General features: G+C 38.8%; 1 protein-coding gene across 1 annotated transcript; it reads left to right on the top strand.

The window, feature by feature from the left end:
• The first annotated feature begins 1,463 nt into the window (after window positions 1-1,463).
• Window positions 1,464-21,441, top strand: LOC133122149 (broad substrate specificity ATP-binding cassette transporter ABCG2-like). Its single transcript, XM_061231918.1, has 16 exons — window positions 1,464-1,515; window positions 3,671-3,779; window positions 7,273-7,332; window positions 8,416-8,533; window positions 9,330-9,485; window positions 9,580-9,737; window positions 11,265-11,416; window positions 11,865-11,957; window positions 13,353-13,504; window positions 16,395-16,546; window positions 16,825-16,914; window positions 17,028-17,152; window positions 17,652-17,806; window positions 17,994-18,083; window positions 20,078-20,130; window positions 21,294-21,441. Exons 1-16 carry the CDS (start codon window positions 1,464-1,466, stop codon window positions 21,439-21,441), a joined length of 1,863 nt encoding a protein of 620 aa, XP_061087902.1.
• Window positions 21,442-21,932: the final 491 nt, after the last annotated feature.

Below are 21,932 nucleotides of genomic sequence, written 5' to 3'. Positions count from 1 at the left end.
CTCGTCGTGCTTCCAGGCCAAGCAGAGCTGTGCAGGGGAACCTGGTGGTTGTTTCTACTGGTATTGCCTTGCCCGGCTCTGCTCCTTCTGCTACTTTGGGATCTAATGATTTGGGGTCATTGCAGGACCTGCGGGCCATAAATGGTTTGAAGCTTCTGCACCTAAATTCGAGGAGTTTGCTGCCCAAGATGGATTTCATTAACTGTATGATTGTCGATGCCGCCCCCGACATACTTGTTATTACCGAGTCTTGGTTGTCTGGGAAAATTTCCAACTCGGATGTTTCTATTGCTGGTTTTAATTTGTTTAGATCTGATAGGAGAGCTAAAGGAGGCGGAGTGGCTATATTTGTCAGGGAACACCTAGCCGTACGGGTCCTTGTGTCCTCCACCGTCCCGAAATGTTTTGAGTGTTTAGTTTTAGATGTTTTTTTGGGTGGTGACATCCATATTGTGGTTGCTGGTATTTATCGCCCACCCTCTGCGCCAACATCAGCATTAGATGAGTTGGGGAAGGTGTTATCTATGTATGCCTCTTCCGAATTGGTGGTGCTGGGCGATTTAAACCTCGACTGGCTCTCTGATAGCTCTATTAGTCTTAAACAGCTCTGCTTAGATTTAGATCTATAGATCTCAACTTATTTTACACCCCACAAGACCAAATGCCAAATCCCCATCTAGATCCACCCTAATTGATATTATATTAACTAATAGGCCATTTAAATATCCTCAGTGCGGGGTGTTTGCACCAGGCATTAGCGACCACTGCCCTATAGCTTGTGTTAGATTAGTCAAAGCTAATAAATCCAATGGTCACCTCATCACAAAGCGTAATTTTAAAGATTTTATAGAACAAGGCTTCTTACACGATTTATCCCACTCTGATTTAGATAGATTATGCTTAATCCCTGATTCCGAGTTAGCTTCTGACCACTTCTCCCATATTTTTAACTCCATCACTAATAAGCATGCTCCTTATAAAAATCTCAGAGTAAAAAATCGCTCTAGTCCCTGGATCTCTGAGGAAGTCATCGAAACCCTTCAACTCAGAGACTCCGCCTGGACTACTGCCAGATCTACTAGTAATCCGACAGACTGGTTACATTTCCAGAAAATGCGGAATAAAAGTACTAGTATAGTCAGGAAAGCCAAATCTGATTTCTATTTATCTTCATTTGCAAATGCCCAAGTTTTTGGAAAACTGTAAAATCACTTAAATCTGGATCCACCTCTACTCTCCCACCTCAAATTAGCTATGAGAATAATGTAATTTCAATCAAATCAAAAATGTGCAACGCATTTAACCAACATTTTGTAGCTTCTGGCCTTCTATTTGATAGGCTATCAGCCAATACGGTCTCGCCGGGACACGTCCATGACCCGTCATTGGCCGAAAACCTTTCGATCCCCTCCCCTCTTGCTAATAGATTCTCTTTTAGACCGGTTAGTGACTGTGAAGTTTTCATGGCACTCTCCCATCTGAATATTAAAAAGTCTAAGGGTGAGGATGACATAGCCCCATATCTTTTGCGGCTCAGTGCTCACCTGGTCGCCTCCCCGCTTGCTCACATTTTTAACCTAACTTTTATCTTCGGTGAAATCCCAATGGTCTGGAAGTCCGCACAGGTTGTGCCCCTGTTTAAAGGGGGTCACACCAGTGACCTAAACAATTATCGTCCCATCTCTAGACTGTGCTGCCTAGCTAAGGTTTTAGAAACCCTGGCAATTGAACAGCTGCAGGCTTTTTTAGGCGCATACAATATCCTACACTCACACCAATCAGGATTCAGACCCGGTCATAGCACTGTTACTGCCACTTCCCTCGTCATTAATGATATTGTGAATGGTCTTGATAATCGTCAACATTGTGCTGCCCTCTTTGTCGACCTCTCTAAGGCCTTCGACACTGTTGATCATGGTATTTTGTTAAGTATGTTAGCTTCCATTGGCCTGGATGACCTTTCCCTTAGTTGGTTCTCTAACTACTTGCCTGGGAGAAAGCTGTTGTTGCTGGCAATCTTAGATCCAGCTCTTTATCTGTTGTTAAGGGTGTCCCACAAGGGTCCATTACTGGTCCAATTTTACTCACTCTTTATATAAATAATATTCTTTTCCCTTCTGTACACACTAATGTCCATTATTATGCGGACGATACAATAATTTATTGCTTTGGTCCCACCCCAGCTCAGGCAGCTGCAAGCCTGCAGTCAGCCTTCGACACATTCCAACGATCTCTGCTTGATCTCAAATTAGTCTTAAACTCAAACAAAACTAAATGGATGTTTTTCTCAAGATCGTCAATTGTTAATAATAGCCTTTCTCTTCACTCTCTGCAGGGAGAACTAATTGATTGTGTCGACTCATTTAAATATCTGGGTATTTGGCTGGATACCAAGCTCTCTTTTTCACACACATATTGAACATCTCATAAAGAAGCTGAGGATTAAAATTGGCTTTCTTTACAGGAATAAATCCTGTTTTTCTCTTCAAACCAGGAAATCCATTGTTCAGTCCAAAATTATGTCTGTTTTTGATTATGGTGATATTATGTATATGCATGCTTCTCCTGCCATTTTGAAGCTGCTTGATGCTGTGTATCATAGTGCCCTGCGCTTTGTAATGGGTGATGGTTTTCTTACTCACCGATGTGTTTTGTATGAAAAATTGGGTTGGTCGTCCCTAACTGCACGAAGAGAGCTACATTCTCTTCTATTCATTTATAAAGCTCTAATTGGTAAACTTCCATCGTATTTATCCTCGCTCCTCATTCACAACTCTATGAGTTGCCGAACGGGCTCGCAGTCACACATCAGATTGCTCATTCCGCGCGTGAGGACGGAATATGGAAAGACTGCTTTTTCTCACTATGCTCCGGACAAGTGGAATAGGCTCCAGGACACTCTAAAATTGGATCAATTTGTTTCTCTAGACTCTTTTAGAGTGCTCCTCGTGGGTACCATGACTGAGAACTGCTCGTGTTTTACCAGATTTTTAGTGTCTTATCAATTATTATCTGTTTTTTATAGCTTGTTTTTTGTCTGCTCTTATCTTGTCTGTTGCAACCTGTATCTTTTATATATGTTTTTTGTAAACAGGGCACCCTTGAAAATGAGAGCTTGCTCTCAAGGGACTTCCCTGTATAAATAAAGGTCAAATAAAAATAAATAATAAAGGTTTGTAATGTGCCCATCGTTAGTGTGTGCATTATTTGCACTCACTCAGACCAGCAGTTTGTCTTCCTGATATCTTTTATGCTCAGCCACTGTGAATACAAAGTTCAGCATTGAGCACACAAACCAATGAGCTAGCTCAGTGGTATTTGTTGAATCATTTTCCATTGCAGCATACATTTCCAATGATAGCAGAGCCTAAAAAGTTACTTTAAAAAGAAAAATGATTTAATCGTACGCAAGATTAGAGGATACATTTTAGAACTTTTAGATGTGTCTGTTGCTTATGTCCAGAATGCAAACAACTCAGTGACAATAGGACAACCCTAGCCCCTCCCCTTTTAGCAGATAGTGATTAGGTTCTACCTGACTCTGTCAACTAAGGTATAGGTCGATTGTGTGGAATAGTGATCGAGAGGAGGAGGATACAAGGCTCTTCATCGTGATACAACCCATTGGTGGTACAGTGATCAGCTGTCATGGATAAGACAGAACAACCCTTCCAGATGCCTGGACCTGTTGTCACCTTCCAAGACCTCTGCTACAGTGTTAAAGAAAGCAGAGGCCCATGCAGGAAAGGACCGGAAAAGGAGATTCTGAAAAATGTCAGGTGTGGTATAATGAGTATGCAATGAGGTATAGTATAGTCAAGGTGTACAGTTTCAGATATATCTTTTTTTTTATTTTAGGTTTGGTCGTAGTTCTTGGTAGGACCAAGAAAGGGCATATTTGTATTATGTCTGTCTATCTATTTATCTATCTGTCTATCTAGTTTTTTATTATGGCAGTCAACAATTGGGGGTGTTTATTGCTTGCACAGTGATCTGCCTTTCCTCGCTACCATTCAAAAAACCATCCATAGAGCACCTGGATAGCTCATCAGAAATGCAGACAGCTAATGCTAACTGGCTACACATGCTGAAATGCAGAATCACCTTCCTAATGTGGACTCTGATACTAAGGGCAGCATCCACCAAAGCCATAGCAAGGCAGCTGCAGAGAAACCAAAGATTCCATGTCAGTTCCAAAATATGTGATAAAAACATTGCCCGTGGATCCCTGCTTTGAATGGCTGTAACATGAATGTGTTTTTCTTATTTACAAATGAAAATAAAGACTGCAGAAGTATGTCCAATGAAGCAGAGGAAAATGTGACATTCTCTCTTGGGAAGTAAATACTATTATTTTTAGCCTTAACTACCAAAATCCAAACAAACAAACGATCAGGATGCATTGGCCACACTCATTGAATTTGAGCTTACTGTGTTCAGAAGTCATGTCCATCTGTTGATTGAATTGCAACCAGCCTATATACAAAAAGTGGTTAAAAATGTTCTCATGCCACTTTCCTGTGTACAAAGCCTTTTCTGCAAAAGAAAGTCTGTTTTAACATGTGTTTTGTCTTGCAATGAGAGTGAAAATCTTTCAAGTAGGAAATATTACCTTGTTTCAAGTTACAGTTTGCTTGACAAGTGGCATTTTCTTGACCCACTGGTAAATCCTGAAATTAGTCAAACTGTTTCACCTCACAGAAAACTTTTTGTCTTCTTTAGCAAAAAGTAATATAAATTACTTTTAAATATAAGACTAAATATAAGACCAACATACTTATTGAGTTTGACTTATTTTTTGGTGTTTGCAGTGTTCGGGAGTTGAATCTATTCTATATATCTATATATCTTTCTGTACCACAAAGAAGCAGGACAAGCGTGAGAGTCTGACAATCTGAGGAAGCAAACTAACAATAATTGAGTGCAATTGAACCAGACAAAATACATTTGAGTATTTTTTTTCATTGACAGAAAAAGGCCATTGAAAGTTGAATTTGTTTTCTGCTGATTTGTATATTTTTGCATTTTCACTACATCAAAATACTGTATTTGGAATTCCACCCCTTCCCTTTACAGATTTTTTTTTACCTTTCCAAACTATTCTTATCTTATCTTATAGTCTTGGTCATTGCCATTAATAGAGATATTGCTTCATTTGTTTTTATAATGTTGTGGCACGCATCATGTGAATTACAGTTTCCAAATTTGGCTCCGCTTTGGCGTCTGCTCCTTGTACCATTGAATTATGTAACTCATAGTCATTGCTCATTTTGCCTTTTGGCTGCGTCCCAGTGTGGTAAATTCTGTTTGGAGACTCTATTGACCTTTGTTTCTTATTACCAAACTCAATACAACATGGAAAATGATTTGCATTCAGTCTATATCTACTAGAATGAGCCTATAAGATTAATACATTTTGGCATATTTGTCAGTGGTACAGTACAGTGCAAGTATATTTGTGTTCTTCAAGGAACACATTTCTTAAATGTACCCTGAAATGTACAAGAATGTTTTTTGGGTAATAATATCTCAGCCTCATAATGGCTTCCTTGACTGTCATCGGTACAACACTGATGCACATGTTGACAAATGCCAAGAACAGACTCCAAATCAATCTGAAGGTAATCAGAAACACCTGTGAAGCCATGTGTTCCAAATATTATGGTGCCCTGAAACTATTGGGCGACTAGTGCTATTTCTGCATGGAGAAACCAAAATGTATAAAAGTAAAATCTGAAAATCTGTATTTTAACCACATGTGAATTGTTTGATTTCAAATCTAAAAGTGTAGTACAGAGCCAAATCAAGAAAAAGATATATGTCTTTTTCCCAAACATTATGAAACTGAACAGAACAGGGCAGATTGACAGGACGTCATGGTGCAGAAGCCCTCTATGCAGGATACTGTACATATAGAATACTCTGCTAATCAAAATGATAACTGTATACTGCCAGAAGGTTGTTTTGATATTTGGTGCTTTGAGATATTTGAGTTTGCTCACCTCACCTGCAAAGAGAATGGTTTTACACTTTTCTTGCTGGTCACTTTTGCATTACATGTTTAAACTGTCATATGCAATTTGTCATTAGCACTTATTTAAAAATAGCAGGTATGTTGTGTATGTACTGAGGGGATGTTGTTTATGTGAAAATTGATTTGGTTCCCATATTTTCACCACATCATAAATTAGTTCTGTATTGTTCACTGACAGAGACCAGTAAGGACATTCATCTTTTTGATTGTCTCTCGAGGCAGATTAATGTCCGGAGCAACATTCCAGCATCCTAATTGGCAGTTCCCATCTCAGTAATTTACCTCATACCAATCACTGAATTTCTTATTCTGTGTGTTTATCCAACTATGGGTATACCATATGGTCAAAGATGTATACTGTGTGTGTGCTAAAATATCTAAATGTTATTAGGCTGCACCTTCATAAATTTACAGAATCTGTAGCAATGGTAGAGGCCAACTGTGTTTTTTTTCTGAACACAATTGTAGGCACTACTGCTTTCTGAAAACATACACTTCTTGGGAAATTTGGGAAATGAATGAACGCAATTCATATTTAAAAATAATTTTGATGAATTGCTAATATTATACTCTTTCAGAATATTATGTATGGTGTGAAAGATTTCTATATTCTTTTATATTCATACTTTACTCATGTATTGCCTAAAAGGAGATCTATCACCCTGCTTTCCTCACATACAGTATACTGTAATTATAATTATTTTTTTAATTCAGACAGATAGCATATATTACAGTAAAATGTCCAGTGTTCATTCAAATTTAGGTCCAATAGGGACCAAATGTACCTCACAAGTGTTAACACTGAACATTTTACAATGTAGAGTGAACTACACGGGGGAATCATACAAGGCTTTCAGAGTTGGCCACCTTATAGATGCCATACGCCAGGCCTGTTATACATACTTGATCATAAAATATTATTTTAGCAGTGCTAGTGCCAGACAGTCCTTTGAAACCTTCCAGTAATAATAACCATTGAAACTAACTGTAATTACCTTTGCAATATGAGACTTGCAACTATTATTAATAAATTGGCTAATCTCTTCAGATTTACCAAAAGGAATGGTAAATGCGGTAAGAGGATTACAGAACCTATTCCAGTGAGCAGAATCTGAGGATGTAGGTATTACTTCAAGATGAATTTCATGGTGGTAACTTTCCTTCACACAGGGAGTTGTTTTATTTAAGTATTCTTTTGTTCTTGAGTTCTTACGTACATGCCTGGTATTCTGTTTCAGTGGGATCATGAGACATGGAATCAATGCCATCATGGGCCCCACAGGGAGCGGAAAAACCTCGTGAGACTAATTACCATAATCATAATTACACAAGTAATTAATAATAGTAACCTTAGTTGTGCAATGCTCTACGATACGCTATAAATACTGTTTATTATAAATTGTTATGATCACGATAATTATACACTGCCATTACTGCAGTAAACACAAATTATTACACTGAATTACAATTTCATTACATACTGAAACTACTGTAGGTAACTAACTAATGACAATCAGCATGCCCCATCTCTCATTAAGGCTATGATCATTTTGTCATAATTATAATAATTATTACAATAGCCACACTGAATATTTACAGTTGCTCTTGGCATCTTGAGCATGTTCATGCAAACTTCAATGATAAAAGTATATTGAGATTGTATCCAATACTGAATCAGATTATATTTATTTATATACCTAAATAAATAATAATAATAATAATAAATAAATATACATAAGTTTATATACCTTAAGAAGCCCCCCTACACACACAGACATACACACTCATGCATGCACCCATGCGAACACACTCACACAAACACTCAGTGAGCACTATATTTGGTATTTATTAGATGTTTTGGTCTTCTGCTTCTGTAGCCTATCCACTTAAGAGGTTTGACAAGTTTGTGTGTTCAAAGATGCTATTCTGCATGCCACTGTTGTAATGTGTGGTTATTTGCATTACTGTCACCTTTGACCAGTCTGACCTCTCTCATTAACAAGGCAATTTGGCATCCAGAACTTCTGCTCACTGGATGTTTTTTTGTTTTTCGCACCATTCTCTGAAAACTCTAGAGACTGTGTGAAAATCCCAGGAGATCAGCAGTTAATGAGATATTCAAACCACCCTGTTTAGCACCAACAATCATTCCACAGTCAAAGTCAGTTCCCCAATCTGGCATTTGGTCAGAAAAACAGTTGAACCTCTTGACCATATCTGCATGCTTTTATACATTTAGTAGCAGCCACATGATTGGCTGATTAAATATTTGCATTAACAAACTGGTGTACAGGTCTATCTAATAAAGTGCTCCGTGAGTGTATCGTACACACAAAGTACACACACACTAAATGTGTTAATGTGTCTTACTGCACATGCAGGCTGCTTGACGTCATTGCAGGCCGAAAGGACCCTGCAGGCCTGCGTTCTGGCCAGGTGCTGGTAGATGGCAAGGCCGTGACATCTGACCTGAGACTTAGCTCAGCGTATGTGGTTCAGGTGAGTTCCCTTTTACATTACATTAATGGCATTTGGCAGATGCAGAGCGACGTACAGTTGATTAGACTAAGCAGGAGACAATCCTCCCCTGGAGCAATGCAGGGTTAAGGGCCTTGCTCAAGGGCCCAACGGCTGTGCGGATCTTATTGTGGCTACACCGGGGATCGAACCACCAACCTTGCAGGTCCCAGTCATGTACCTTAACCACTGCGCTACAAACCTTGTGTTGTATGTACCTCGGTTTGCTCTAATTTCCTGTTCATGATGCTGCCCTGAGGCTGTGTTGAGTGTTAGTAAGTTAGCCTTATGACCGGCTGACCATGGTTGAAAGAGGTTGATGATGTTAAGAGATTTGGTTTAGACTTAAAATTAATTTAACTTAAAAAATGTGATTCATAGTGAATTTTCACCAAATTAATTGGTGCATGCAGTGTGCCATTTTATCAATTGGATTCAATTTAGAAAATTCTCATTCCGCATTTTACAACCACAGATCATTGAATTATTAATTCAATTAAGTCAAATCAGTCAAATTTGAATTTCTGTTTTATCAGCATAAACAAAACATTTGTCTTTGTCATTCGCTACTTCCAGACAAGCTGATTGTCAGGCCTGAAAATATATAAATGCTGCAATTCCTTTTAGATTTTTTAAATCAGTATTTATATTCAAAACTTACCGAAAATGGTTGTTTTTGTCTCTTTCTTTACATGTATCATTTAAGTGCTGTACGAAGAGTTACAGAGATTCTGCAACTGCCTCCCCTGTCTCAGTTTTTTTTTCCTCTCTCTCTCAGGATGATATTCTGATGGGGACTTTGACAGTCAGAGAAAACCTTACCTTCTCAGCTAACCTACGTCTGTCTCGCAAGCAGTACTCCTCCTTAGACAAAGAACAGAAAGTCAACAATGTCCTTAAAGAGCTGGGTCTCCAGAATTGTGCAGATACCAAGGTAACACACACATACACGCATGCACATACACACACACACACACACGTGCGCACACAAAGTGGAATAATCTTTGCGACCCTGTGTGTTTCCACATATCGGGACTGAGTTTTTGCGGGGTGTGTCAGGCGGGGAGAGGAAGAGGTGCAGTGTTGGCATGGAGCTCATCACCTCTCCCTCCCTCCTCTTCCTCGACGAGCCCACCACTGGTCTGGATGCCAACACTGCCAACTCTATCATCTCCCTACTACACAGGTATGTACCGACACACATATCTTACTGGGAATCTACAAAAATGATGTGCATTTGATAAGTTCTGGAAGTATCATGCTCTAATCTCTGTACAGTCGTCAATTTACATCCGTGTAGGGCTGCACTCAACAACACATATCTGTGTCTGGTACGTGCCATTTGAGAGACTGTCATGGAGTGATAGCCTAACGCCATGCAGATACAATGAAGATAACACTGATAGGATTCAGCAAGAATCATACGTGTCTTTATTGTATGTCAGAATTGCAGGATTCGCAACTGCCTGAAAGAATTTTTGGAAAGTGCTTTAATTTTCAGAACAGTTCACATGAAATGCCTTATTCAAGACAGCTCATTACAAAATGAAATCATTTACTCAAAACTACAAATGCACTAAACAGATAAAGGACACACCTCAGTCACTTCTCCTACCTCCCAGAGCTTCTTCTTTCTCCTACTCACAGCTTTGTCTAAACTAAGACAGTCCTCCCTGCAGGGAATCTTTGTGTTTAACCTGCACCTGTACTCAAAATAAAGCTAAATAAGCATCTAAAATGTTTGTATTTAGTCCCAGTGGTCTAAAGTCCCAATAGTGTAGTTCAGGACTTTTGGCTTTCACTAACTGTTATGTCCTGTAAAAAAGCAATGGGCAGCTGTATCCTGGTTCATTTTGAAACGCATGAAGAAGATTTTGACAGTATGATTGTTATATTTTTGTTATACTTTTTTCATGTTCCACTTTTCTCAAAGAAATCTAATTTTCTGTTAAAGGCAGAGTCTTGTGGTAACTGTTGCCTCAGAATGTAGGCTTCACTACCAACAGTGCCCTTGTCCACTCCTTCTCCTGGTATTTATTGATGGCACACGGTCTCCCAGCGTGTGCCATCAAGCCCCTCTAGCCGGTCCAGAATGCTGCAGCCCGCCTGATCACCAGTCAGTCCAGGTCGACTCATTTCACCCCGCTTCTCATTGGCCTCCACTGGCTTCCTATTGCCGCACGCATCCGATTCAAGGCCCTAGTGTTGGAATTTCAGGCTGCTAAGGGGACTGCCCCACCTTACATACAATCCTTGATCACTCCCTACTCCCCAGCTAGACCACTCCGGTCTGCCAGCTCTGGTCGCCTTATGGTTCCCTCTCTACGTGCACCTGGCGGTCGAGCTGCACGTCCACGCCTGTTTTCCGTTCTGGTTCCTCAGTGGTGGAATGACTTGCCTACCACTGTCAGGACAGCAGAATCCCTCCCCCTAAACTCTACCTTAGTCCTCCCTCCTGATTTCCCCCGCCCCCCTTTCTGATATCCCTATCCTCCTTGTCTAACCCCCCCCAAAAAAAAAAACATTTGCACTTATGATGACTATATGTTTAGAACAGCATTCCAAGTGTATTTTCCTAGTTATGGATGTGATGCTTTGACTTGTGGAAGAACCTATGCACTTGTAAGTCACTTTGGATTAAAAGCATAAATGTAATGTAAATATACTTGTCTGTTGACAGCTCTTACCTGTACTTGTCCTCTTCTTCTCACAGTCTGTCCCGGAATGGGAAGACAGTGATCTTCTCCATCCACCAGCCAAGATACTCCATCTTCCGGCAGTTTGACCACCTCACCCTCATGAACAAGGGAGAGATCATCTATGCTGGGGCCGCCAGCCAAGCTATGGGTTACTTTGAGGAATTGGGTAATGTTTTTTTTTAAGATATATGACTGTTTTAAAGCATTTTCCTATCTACCTTGCCAGATCTGAGTGAGTGTGCACTTTGTAAGTATAGCTGTCACTTCACCAAATATGGCGTAGAGATATTTCCAAGGACAACACATTCCTCACTTCTTCAGCAATTCATACAATGAGGTTATGGTATATAAGTGATGTGAAACAATAATATATTCAATCAAATGTATTTATATTTCCTTATTCAATAAATTTCAATAATTCATAATGATATAGTGCCTCATACTAGTGTTCTCTTTCTTCTCCTAAAATTATAGAATGCTAAAAGCTAGCTAAAAGACAAGAATGATAATTTCTTAATATAGACCCAAACATTCGATTAACCGACTGTAAATGATCACCTGCTTGTGTGGGTTTGTGTGTCTATATGTGTGTGTGTGTGTGTGTGTGTGTGTAGGGTACCAGCGTGAGGAATTTAACAACCCTGCCGACTTCTTCCTGGACATCACAAATGGAGACATTGTCCCAACTTTGGACTCCAACAAAGCAGGTCTGGATTGTGTGCCAACATCATTGACATTTCAGTCTCGTATACCACGCCACATTTCCTGTAGGTTTTGGTCTCATTGGGAGAATTCAGTACTTATTTTAGTACTTACTTACAGTACTTACCATTATCTGTAGTTTTGGTCACATCTAGGGTGCACCTATCCAACTGTCTGTAGGATTGTACTAGGGCTGCTTAATTATGGCAATCTTTTTTTTGGATTTCCTTCAACTTTAAATATAATTGAACTGAAAAACAAATAAATAAAGTTAAAAAAAAATAATTGTATGAGATATATCAATAAAAAAAGAAATAATATAAAATAATATATACAAATTAAAGCAGGGTTGAGGGCGCCAAGCAGTCCAGCAGGGCAGAGTCATCGTGGAAACTTGATCGGATCATGTTAACAGTGTGGCTGTAAACACTGATAGCAGGTTTTATGTCAAGACTGGGTGTAACTGAGATATGAGCTCATATTTAGGTTTAGGTTATTTGCCTTTGATTTGGCTGTAATAAAAAATTTTTTTGAGGGTTGGTCTGAAGATGATCTGAGCCAAGTCCAAGATTGGACAAAATATGTTGGTGTTGAAATGCTTTTAAACATTTTGATCAAGTCCAATATGGCAGCCACATAAATTAGGTTAAGACACAGTTTCTCAAGTCTCAGCTTTGGGATTTGCCAAGGTATCAGCCTACATAAGAATCAGTTCTGTTAAGGGAAACACATCAACACTCACAACGCAAAATGTTGTTTTTGCTTATTGCAGCACCCCCCAGTGGTCACATGAAACCAAATTCTTCCACATCCTCAGGAAAGAGTCCTGAGTATATATAGCAAGTTTGGTATCAACACATCAAAATGATGCTGAGATATGCCCTCACTTCCTGTTTGATTTTGATTTGCTGTACTGAACAAACGATTTTGAAAATAAAAAATACATTTGATAACTTTTGTGAGGCTTGGTATGAAGATCATCTGTGCCAAATTTGGTGAAGATTGGCCAAACTTTGTGGCCTGCGAAAAATGTTTCAACTTTTCAATCCAATGTGGTGACGTCAATGGGTGCGTTAAAGTCGACTTGATCCAAGGAATCCAACGTTACCTCATTTTTGAAAATTGGGCATAGGGTTCAAAAACTACATGCATAAACATACTACCCCATTACCTGTACAATTAGTCTCAGCTAGGGTATACTAACCACACTTGTCAGATTGGTTTGATCTGGGGGAGTAGACCTCCATAATCTTTACCATTCTAATCGAGGATGTGGCAAATGCTCTTCAGAATACAAGGGCTCTGCCTTTTTCCCTGTTCTCCTTTCTTACGCTCCTTCTCACCTTCTGTTACTGATTGCTGTGTATGTGTCTGCACAGTCCATCTCCACAGCAGTGTAGAGAAGGCAGATGAGAACCATCTGGCCCTGCAGTACCTACAGTCAAGGCACTACAGTCAGGTGATGGAGCAACTGAAACAGCTCTCAGAGGCACAGGACTCCTCCACTGGCATCCAGGAGAAGGCCTGCTATGCCACACCCTTCCACTACCAGGTTTGAACCCTCCATTTCTGTCACCTGACTATCTGTGACACGCAGGGCTACATTGGAATGCCTGTGACAGTTAACTCTCACTCTGCTACTCACCATTAGATTGGCCTACCCGTGACAGGACTGGTTGATCACAGTTTTTTATCAAATACCAATTTTGTGAGCTGTAGTATCGACAATGTTCTGCAAGAGCTGGGAATAAATGTAAGGCTGGGTGTGCCCTCTGTCCCTGATTACAGCAAATCTCTTGAATAGTAAATGCTGAGTATAACTTTCTCCTCAAACTTATTTTAACACAAAGCAGTTTGGGAATGTTACCATTTGATTTGACTCAAATTTAGTTTAGTTTGTCACAAATGGTTTAGTTGACCATCTAGCCACAACTGAAGCAAGACCATCTACGCCATTATATTTGTTTGTAGTTTTCTTTATTTTCATAATTTAGGTATAACGTGCCACAAATAAGAGGTAAACCTATACATCCTGGATCATAAACTCCTTGACCACATGTGCCCAAAATCTGAGGGTGCAGAACAAATAAAGAGAACAAATAAAGATCTACGAAAGAAAATGTAAGAAGTTTACCTTGGTGTCCCTTAGTTTCTCCATATCTATCCAAAATGGCTAAATCTTGCATTGCTGTGATTCACTAACTAATCATACATTTCACAACAAATAAACTGTTAAATAAACGCCCTCCTGCATCATTTCCAAGTTGGAATTACTCAGGTAAAATATAAAATCAAATATCTGAGGGGTCAAAAAGCTATCCAAAACCTCTCTGAAAATGAATCAAATCTTTCCCAATATGAAGCATTACAGCGGGTTAAGATGGAACATTGAAAAATAATGTAAAATAATTGTGACACACTATGGTCCACGTACCTATAAATGTAATCATTCACTCTTGTACATCTTTGTCTGAACTTTTGTTGCAAGGGGCTTTCAACACTTTTTCATTGCGACTGGTACAAATTCTAACAAAGCATGCCACTATGAGCCAGGATGCTCTACACTACTCAGGGTATGCCACAGTGCTCCTAAATTAACAGCTACTTAATTATTGGCACCCTTGACAAATATGCACAAAATTTAATTGAACTAAATGAATAATAGTCATCGACATGAAACTTTATTTCCCAACATGTATTGTGCTTTACTAATGATTCAATGAAATTAAGCAAATTACATTTTTGAAATAAAAATATACAGTACTGTGCAGAAGTCTTAGGCACCCTAGACTTTATTATATATATGTTTATTTTTTTGGGTGTGTTAGTATAAAAGAACACATTTGAGATTTCCAAATATCCAAAATATTCATTTTCCAAATGATTTAATTTTACAGAGACATTTTTGTATTTAATTTTAAAAATAACATATTACTGTACACAATTTACTACTACTATTTAACATAAAAACTTGATCAAGGCTGTCTGAGATCAGAAGCAAGGAGCCAACCAAAGTCTGCAGAAGAACTGTGGCAAGTTCTCCAACATGCTTGGAACAACCTCCCTGCTGATTGTCTCAGCCAACGGTGTCCTGCAGTTCTATATCTCAGAGAAGTGACAAATATTGGTCACAAAAAATATTGATTTGATTCAGTTTTTAACTATTCTGCCAAATTACTAAAATGTAATGTAAAATGTATAGTACCTTTATTTCATTGAATTATTTTTGAAAGAATCTTATCAGTACAGAATGTTATACAGGTGCCTAAGACTTTTGCACAGTACTGTATTTCCACAAAAAACAGGTTTCACAATTATTGGCACCCCTGGTTTAATATTTTATGCAAATACCCCTGACAAAGATGACAGCCATGAAACTTTCTCTATAATTTATTGTAATTTATTGTTAGAGAACACATTTATAGGGATTTTTGACCATTGGAGAACCAGATTTTCTGATTCCTGGTACTTTGTTGAATTCATTATTACACTGATCTTAAATAGTGGAATAGACAAAGGGATTCGGCATGGTTGTTACCTAATTTAATACTCTAGCAAAACCGGAAGTGATGGAATGGCACAATAAAGTTACTTTCGACTGAGATTAATTAAATAAAATTGTATTGAATTTATTTCACTTTGTTTGATTTTATTGTTTTGATTTTTGTTAAGGGTGCCAATCATTTTGAGACCTATGGTTTTCCGAAAAAAATAGATTACTTACTAAAAAACATTGAGAGGGAATTTATTGAAATAAAAGTATAGTTCTACCATATGCTTGAACATAAAATAAATGATTCTCTGTGTTGTTTATTTTATGCAGAGGAAAGTCAGGGAAAATCATTCCTCAGAAGACATTTCAGGTGTCTGATTAAAAAATAGTCCTGCTGGAAATGAGGCAGTCCAGCTGAACCAAGTTTATTGCCCAAGTGGTGGCTCTAAAGCCCCCATAAATGCTGGATAAGACAGCTCAAAGTTGAATGGGGTAGTAAAGATTATCTGTCTGCCTGCTGAAATTACAGGTGTGAAAAGTATATACTTGCACATCTGTGACTGCACGTGCCTTTCTAGAACGTGTGCATTGTGTATTTGTCTCATTTTTACAGCAAGTTGTATTACTGTCACTGTTTAGTTTGTTTTTGGTGTGCTCAACACATTGTATGACGTGTATGTTTGTGCTGCAAAGTTATACATGTGTAGGGCTGCCGTAGTTGTGCATGTGACTGTCACAGTTTGCTTGGTATATATTTGTAACAGTGTGGGTCCTGTGAAAGTATGTTTGGTTGTTGTGTACAAGACTGTCACAGTATGTGTTTGTGTTGTGAATGTGACTACCACAATGTGTTGAGTTTTCTTGTGTGTTTATTTGTTACACTATGTGCACAGTGTGCTATGCATGTGTATTTGTAACTGAGTATGTGTGTATGTGTGACTCTTTGCAGCTTATGGTGTTAGTTGGCCGTACTATGAAGAACATATTGAGGAACCCACAGACCTCATATGCACAAATGGCTCTCAACATCATCTTTGCTGTTTTGGTGGGGCTCATCTATTATCAGATTCCAAAAACTCTGCCTGAGGGCCTGCAGAACAGGTCACTACCAATACATGTATTAAGTCTGCATATTCATTCACCAAATCTGTTAACCAATCAAACATACAATAAATTACGTTTGTTCAGTCATGCTAATGCAGTACTGAATGTCTCCTTTCAGGGCTGTGTGTCTGGGTGTGTGTATGTGTGTGTATGCATGTGTGGAGACTGTTGGGTAGTTCACTCACTTGCAAACTTTGAAACTAATTTTGCTGGGATAACTCATAAAGTAAAGGATTCACCAGCCAATAAAATGTATGCCATTGTTTCTTTTGTAGGATTGGAGCTTTCTTCTTTCTCATCATCAACATGGTGTTTGGCAACTTATCTGCGGTTGAGCTGTTCATCAATGAGAGAGCACTCTTTATGTAAGATCTGTTTGTGCTTGTGATTTGTATTGCTAGAGAACGTCAGCAATAATTTATGCACAGTTTAGCAGAAAACCCATCGGTCAAATCTGGACTTCTTTTTGTTGTTGCAGCCATGAGAACTCCAGTGGTTATTACCGCACATCTGCTTACTTCCTGTCCAAGGTTTTTGCTGACCTCCTGCCCAATCGTATCCTCCCAATTTTCATCTTCTCCAGTATTTCCTACTACATGATGGGTAACTACCACAAAGATCTTGCGGGAACTAATAACATATGTAAAGCACTGAATTTTCTGTCCATGCAAACTACCAGAGCAATTCTGTTTGATTGGGAGCCATTTGTCCTATTTTGCTCAGAAACTAACAAGTTTTTTGGGATAGTAAATTATTAATCTCTAGCTGGTCAAGAAAATATGCAGATGAGAAGTACTATCGAAGCTATCCAAGCTATCTTTATTTTTGAAGAGTTGCATTTGTTTGGAAAGTTACCTTGTTGGATTGAATTTGTGAATAAATGTAAATATTTATATTGTAAGATTTTGCTGGCTCAGCACATGTCCATCAAGTTCCCAGACGGACTGATGACAGTGTCATTATAACTGCTTATTTTCATTACTATCTTGTATCATTAGTTTCTCCTAATTAGATGTTTGCTAACATCACCCAGACCTCACCCATTTAGCTCCTCTTCACTCCCAGACTGCAGTGTTTCACCCTCTATCTCCGTTGTCCATAGGTTTGAAGCCGGATTCGGAAGCCTTCTTCATGTTTGCGCTCACCATGAGTCTTGTTAGTTTGGCAGCCGTGGCTCTGGCCTTTCTGGTCAGTGCCAGTGTGGGCTCATTCGCCATGGCCAACATTCTTATTGCCCTGCCATATGTCTTCATGATGGTGAGACAACAGAAAAAGAGAATATGGTGATGATGATAGAGGCGGTGGTGATGATGCTGATGATTATGTTGACAGTGGTAATGATGAAGATAATGATGGCAATCATGAAGGCGATGATGGTACTGTAGAAACTGACCCCTTTTTTTTGTATTTGCTGGTGATGTACTCCTTATCTTTGTGCCCACAGGTTTTTGGTGGCTTCTTGGTGAATTTGAATTCCATGCTTAGTTGGTTATCTTGGCTGAAGTGGGTTAGCATTTTTCGCTATGGTTTAGAGGTAAGGAAGACAAAATAGCATTTCCTTTACTATAAATTCACAAAGGAAAAAATCTGGGAACACACACTGATTGCCTTCTGCACACACACATACACACACACACACACACAGTTATACCACCGCTTTTCTGTTTTTAAAAATTAACTTAAATATATAGATAATTTCTGGTTTAGAATTCCTCACAGAAAAACTTGCCTACATCAGTTCCCAAATTCCAATAAGCAGATCACTGTCGGTGTAAGTGTAAGATTCGCTATCTCTATAGATTCACTTTCAGAGTTTTATTCACTTATATGAGTGAACTTTATTTCAAAAGCAGGTTAACCAGAGCCCCGTTAGCTTCCCTAGCCAGTGACGTGGAATAAAAGTGAGCTAAGAAAAAAAGGATGTGTTTATTCATGCAATTTCTGAATTGTCTGTGACCGGGTTAGGGTTGTAAACCGTTAGTGTGACATGGAGCCTGCTGTTTTATTGCCCTGCATTGCAAATAAGAAACTGATAAGGATCTAAACTGCCGTCTTTTTAACAATCTGGCATTTCTGTTTTGTGGTTTTATTACGTCACAGTTTTTTGTATGATATAAATATGAACAAAACAATAATTTGAGACATCGATGACTCAACCACAAGGGGGCAGAGTGGATTGGGTTAATACTTTGTGCAATCACCCCAGGCCATGAGCTTTTTCCTGTCATTTATGATAATGCTAGAGAACACATTTGAGGGCATTTTGACCATTCCTCCATGCACAACTTTTCAGAATCATCGATATACCCCCCTCTTCAGTTCAGACCACAGCTTTATTTATGGAGACTGAGATGGCCATTGTAGAACATGGTTGTTGTTTTTACTCAACCACTTCTGTGTGGAATTTGATGTATAATTGGAGACATTGTCCTGCTGGATCTACCACGACCAAGCAAAGGCAAAGGCAATCAAGATTTTCTGGAACTTTGTAGAATTCATTGTGCAAATAGTGCCCCTGAACCACTGGCAGCAAAACATCAATGACTCACTATGACAGTGGGTATGAGGTGCTTCTCCTTGTATGCTTTCCATTTTGCCACCGGAAGAGCACTCTCTTCCAGTTATAATTCCAGTGAGGTTTGGTAAACTCTGATGCTTGGTTTTGGTTTTGTTGCTCAGTAAGGGCTGTCTTTGTGCCACCCTTCCAGATTGTTGGTATGAAGGTGCCATTTTATGTTTTTATTTAAGACTTTGTGACCCCTAGAGACAACCAGGCTCTGCAATTCTTTAACTGCAATCCTTGGGTTACTTATCACTTCCTTACCATTCCTGTGGGTACTATGCACTTGCATCCTCTTCCTGGAAAGTTTGCAACCATTCCATCCATTTTATGCCTTTTTATTATAGCACTGACATTATTAAATAGAAAAACATTGAAACATGAGTAAATGCATTGAAATAAAGGTATATAGTTTTCCCATATGTTTGAACATCAAATATCGGTCAATATCCATGTTGTTTATTATATGCAGACATAAAACTTTTTTCTCCATTTTTATTAAGGGTACCAATAATTCTGGAGTCAAAATTCATACAGAAGTGAAAACAACATCCATGTTCTGCAATGGAGAGGGGGGTACAGAGCAAACCCAAGGATATAAAACATTTTTATTTTTTTACATATGTTGGATCTGTTGGATATGTTTTATCTGTGCATATTTATAAGTCAATAATTCTGCAGCCAATTGTACATGATACTTGAAGATAAATCAAGACAAAAGATAAGTGCTCAAATATTTGAGCTGAGGACATTATAATTGAATTAAGTGGTTCAATATTTTCAATATTTTGGGTAGTTCTTTGATCATAACCCATGGCCAGTTAATACAAAGTGGCTTTTAAAAAATAATACTCACAATAAATCTTCAAAACAATTCTGTAATCTGCCCATATTATATGACGTCATTTTACAGCTATTATTGCAACAAATAAAGTGCAAGGTCACTAAAGACTTCTCTCTCCTCACAGGCAGTGACTATAAACGAAATGAAGGGACAAGTTTTTGGTCTGGGTAACATCACGTAAGTTTCAATCAGTACTGTTCTGCTGCCACCCAGTGGGAGAGCCTGATACTTACAAAGCTAGAAGTCTCACTTTGATTGAAATGTATTGAAACATAGAACTGTACTGAAACATACAATCTGTTATATGCTACTGCTCAATATTACTCTGAACACAGCAGTGCTCAATGTATGTTTAGTTTGGTCAGCTCTCAAAAACAGTCTAAACAGGAAAACAGTGATTTTTGAACCAGTGATCATCCACCATGTCAAGACCAGGAAGGATTAGAACTTAAGTAATCTGCCCAGTGGTGAGTACATGTTGTTTGAAGTACAGTATATATCGTATACAGGGTTGTAGCAGTTGTCAAAGATCTGTGCTGATACACTTGGATAGAGAGCAGGCTGATACTAGCGTTAGGACCGATCAATTTAATTTCCAGTCTTTTGAGGCTTTTGGCAAATGCAAACATTTCACTTATAACAGTTTTTTGTGAATAATGTAATTTGGCATAGTCTGGTTCAACCTGTGTATGACTGTATATGTTTGCATCACCAACCACTTTATGAGGAACATTTTTACTTAATTACACCTGCTTATTTATGCGATTATCTAATGAGCCAATTGTGTGGCAGCGGTACAATGTATAGAATCATGTAGATATGGGTCAGGAGCTTCAATGTGTTTGACCGTGGAATGATTGTTGGTGGCAGACAGGGTGGTTTGAGTATCTCAGAAACTGCTGATCTCCTGGGATTTTCACGCACATTAGCCTCGAGAGGCAAAGTTCTGCAGACAGAAATGCCTTGTTAATGAGAGATATCAGACGAGAATGGCCAGACTGGTCGAAGGTGACAGTAACGCAAATAACCATATATTACAACAGTGGTATGCAGAAGAGCATATCTGAACACACAACATATCATAACTCTAAGTGGATAGGCTAAGAATCTAAGTCTAAAAATGTAAATAAATAAAGTGCTCGGTGAGTGTATGGTGTGTGTGTGTGTATAACCTTATGGTCTCACTCTGCTGCAAGTGGTCTCACTTATGGCTGTTTATACTCACTACTGGGCAGTTATAGTAAAGGATTCATCAGTCAATAAAATATACAGTATGCTTTGCACTTCTCTGTTCTCCCTACCTTAAGTCTCATAAGCATGATGCCCTCTTTCTCTCTCAGTTTCACAGGGGAGATGTACTTGGACTCGCAGGGCATTGATTACAGTACTTGGGGATTCTGGCAGAACCAGGTGGCTCTGCTTGGCATCATGCTTGTATGCATGGTGTTGGCATATGTCCAGCTACTCAGGATCAACCGCTGGAAGTGATTCCCGCTGGATTAGACACCTCACCGGCTGCACAGTGGATCTTTACTGTACAGTGTACCTCCAAAAGATCTTTGTGGCTTTCATTTCCATACACATTTCATTCTCATGGTGAAACACCCGATGATTTCCGCCCAGCACAGATTTTCAGCTCTGCTCCATCAACCAGAAATGATAAAAATGAAGAAAAAAAGACTGCACTTAAAAACAACAGTTCAAACATATGGGACAATATATACATTTACTCATGTCTTTGTATATTTTTTTATGAAAGTAATCTTTTTTTAAATGAAAACCAAGTGTCAAAATTATTGGCACCCCTAATATTTATTGTAAATAAAATCAAACAAATACAATTTTACTAAATGTTGTTAATCTACAGGAACTGCACATGAACATGTTTGAATTATGACTTGAAGAGAGTGCTTTGGTCACATGAGACCAAAATGGAACTTTGATGTGAGATGCTTTGCTGCTCGTGGCCCAGGGGCACT

This window comes from Conger conger, chromosome 2, assembly GCF_963514075.1.
Source record: "Conger conger chromosome 2, fConCon1.1, whole genome shotgun sequence".
In the NCBI taxonomy this organism is placed as follows: Eukaryota; Metazoa; Chordata; class Actinopteri; order Anguilliformes; family Congridae; genus Conger; species Conger conger.
Note: the sequence above shows the minus strand (reverse complement) of the source record. Positions and strands in the feature narration are given on the sequence as shown.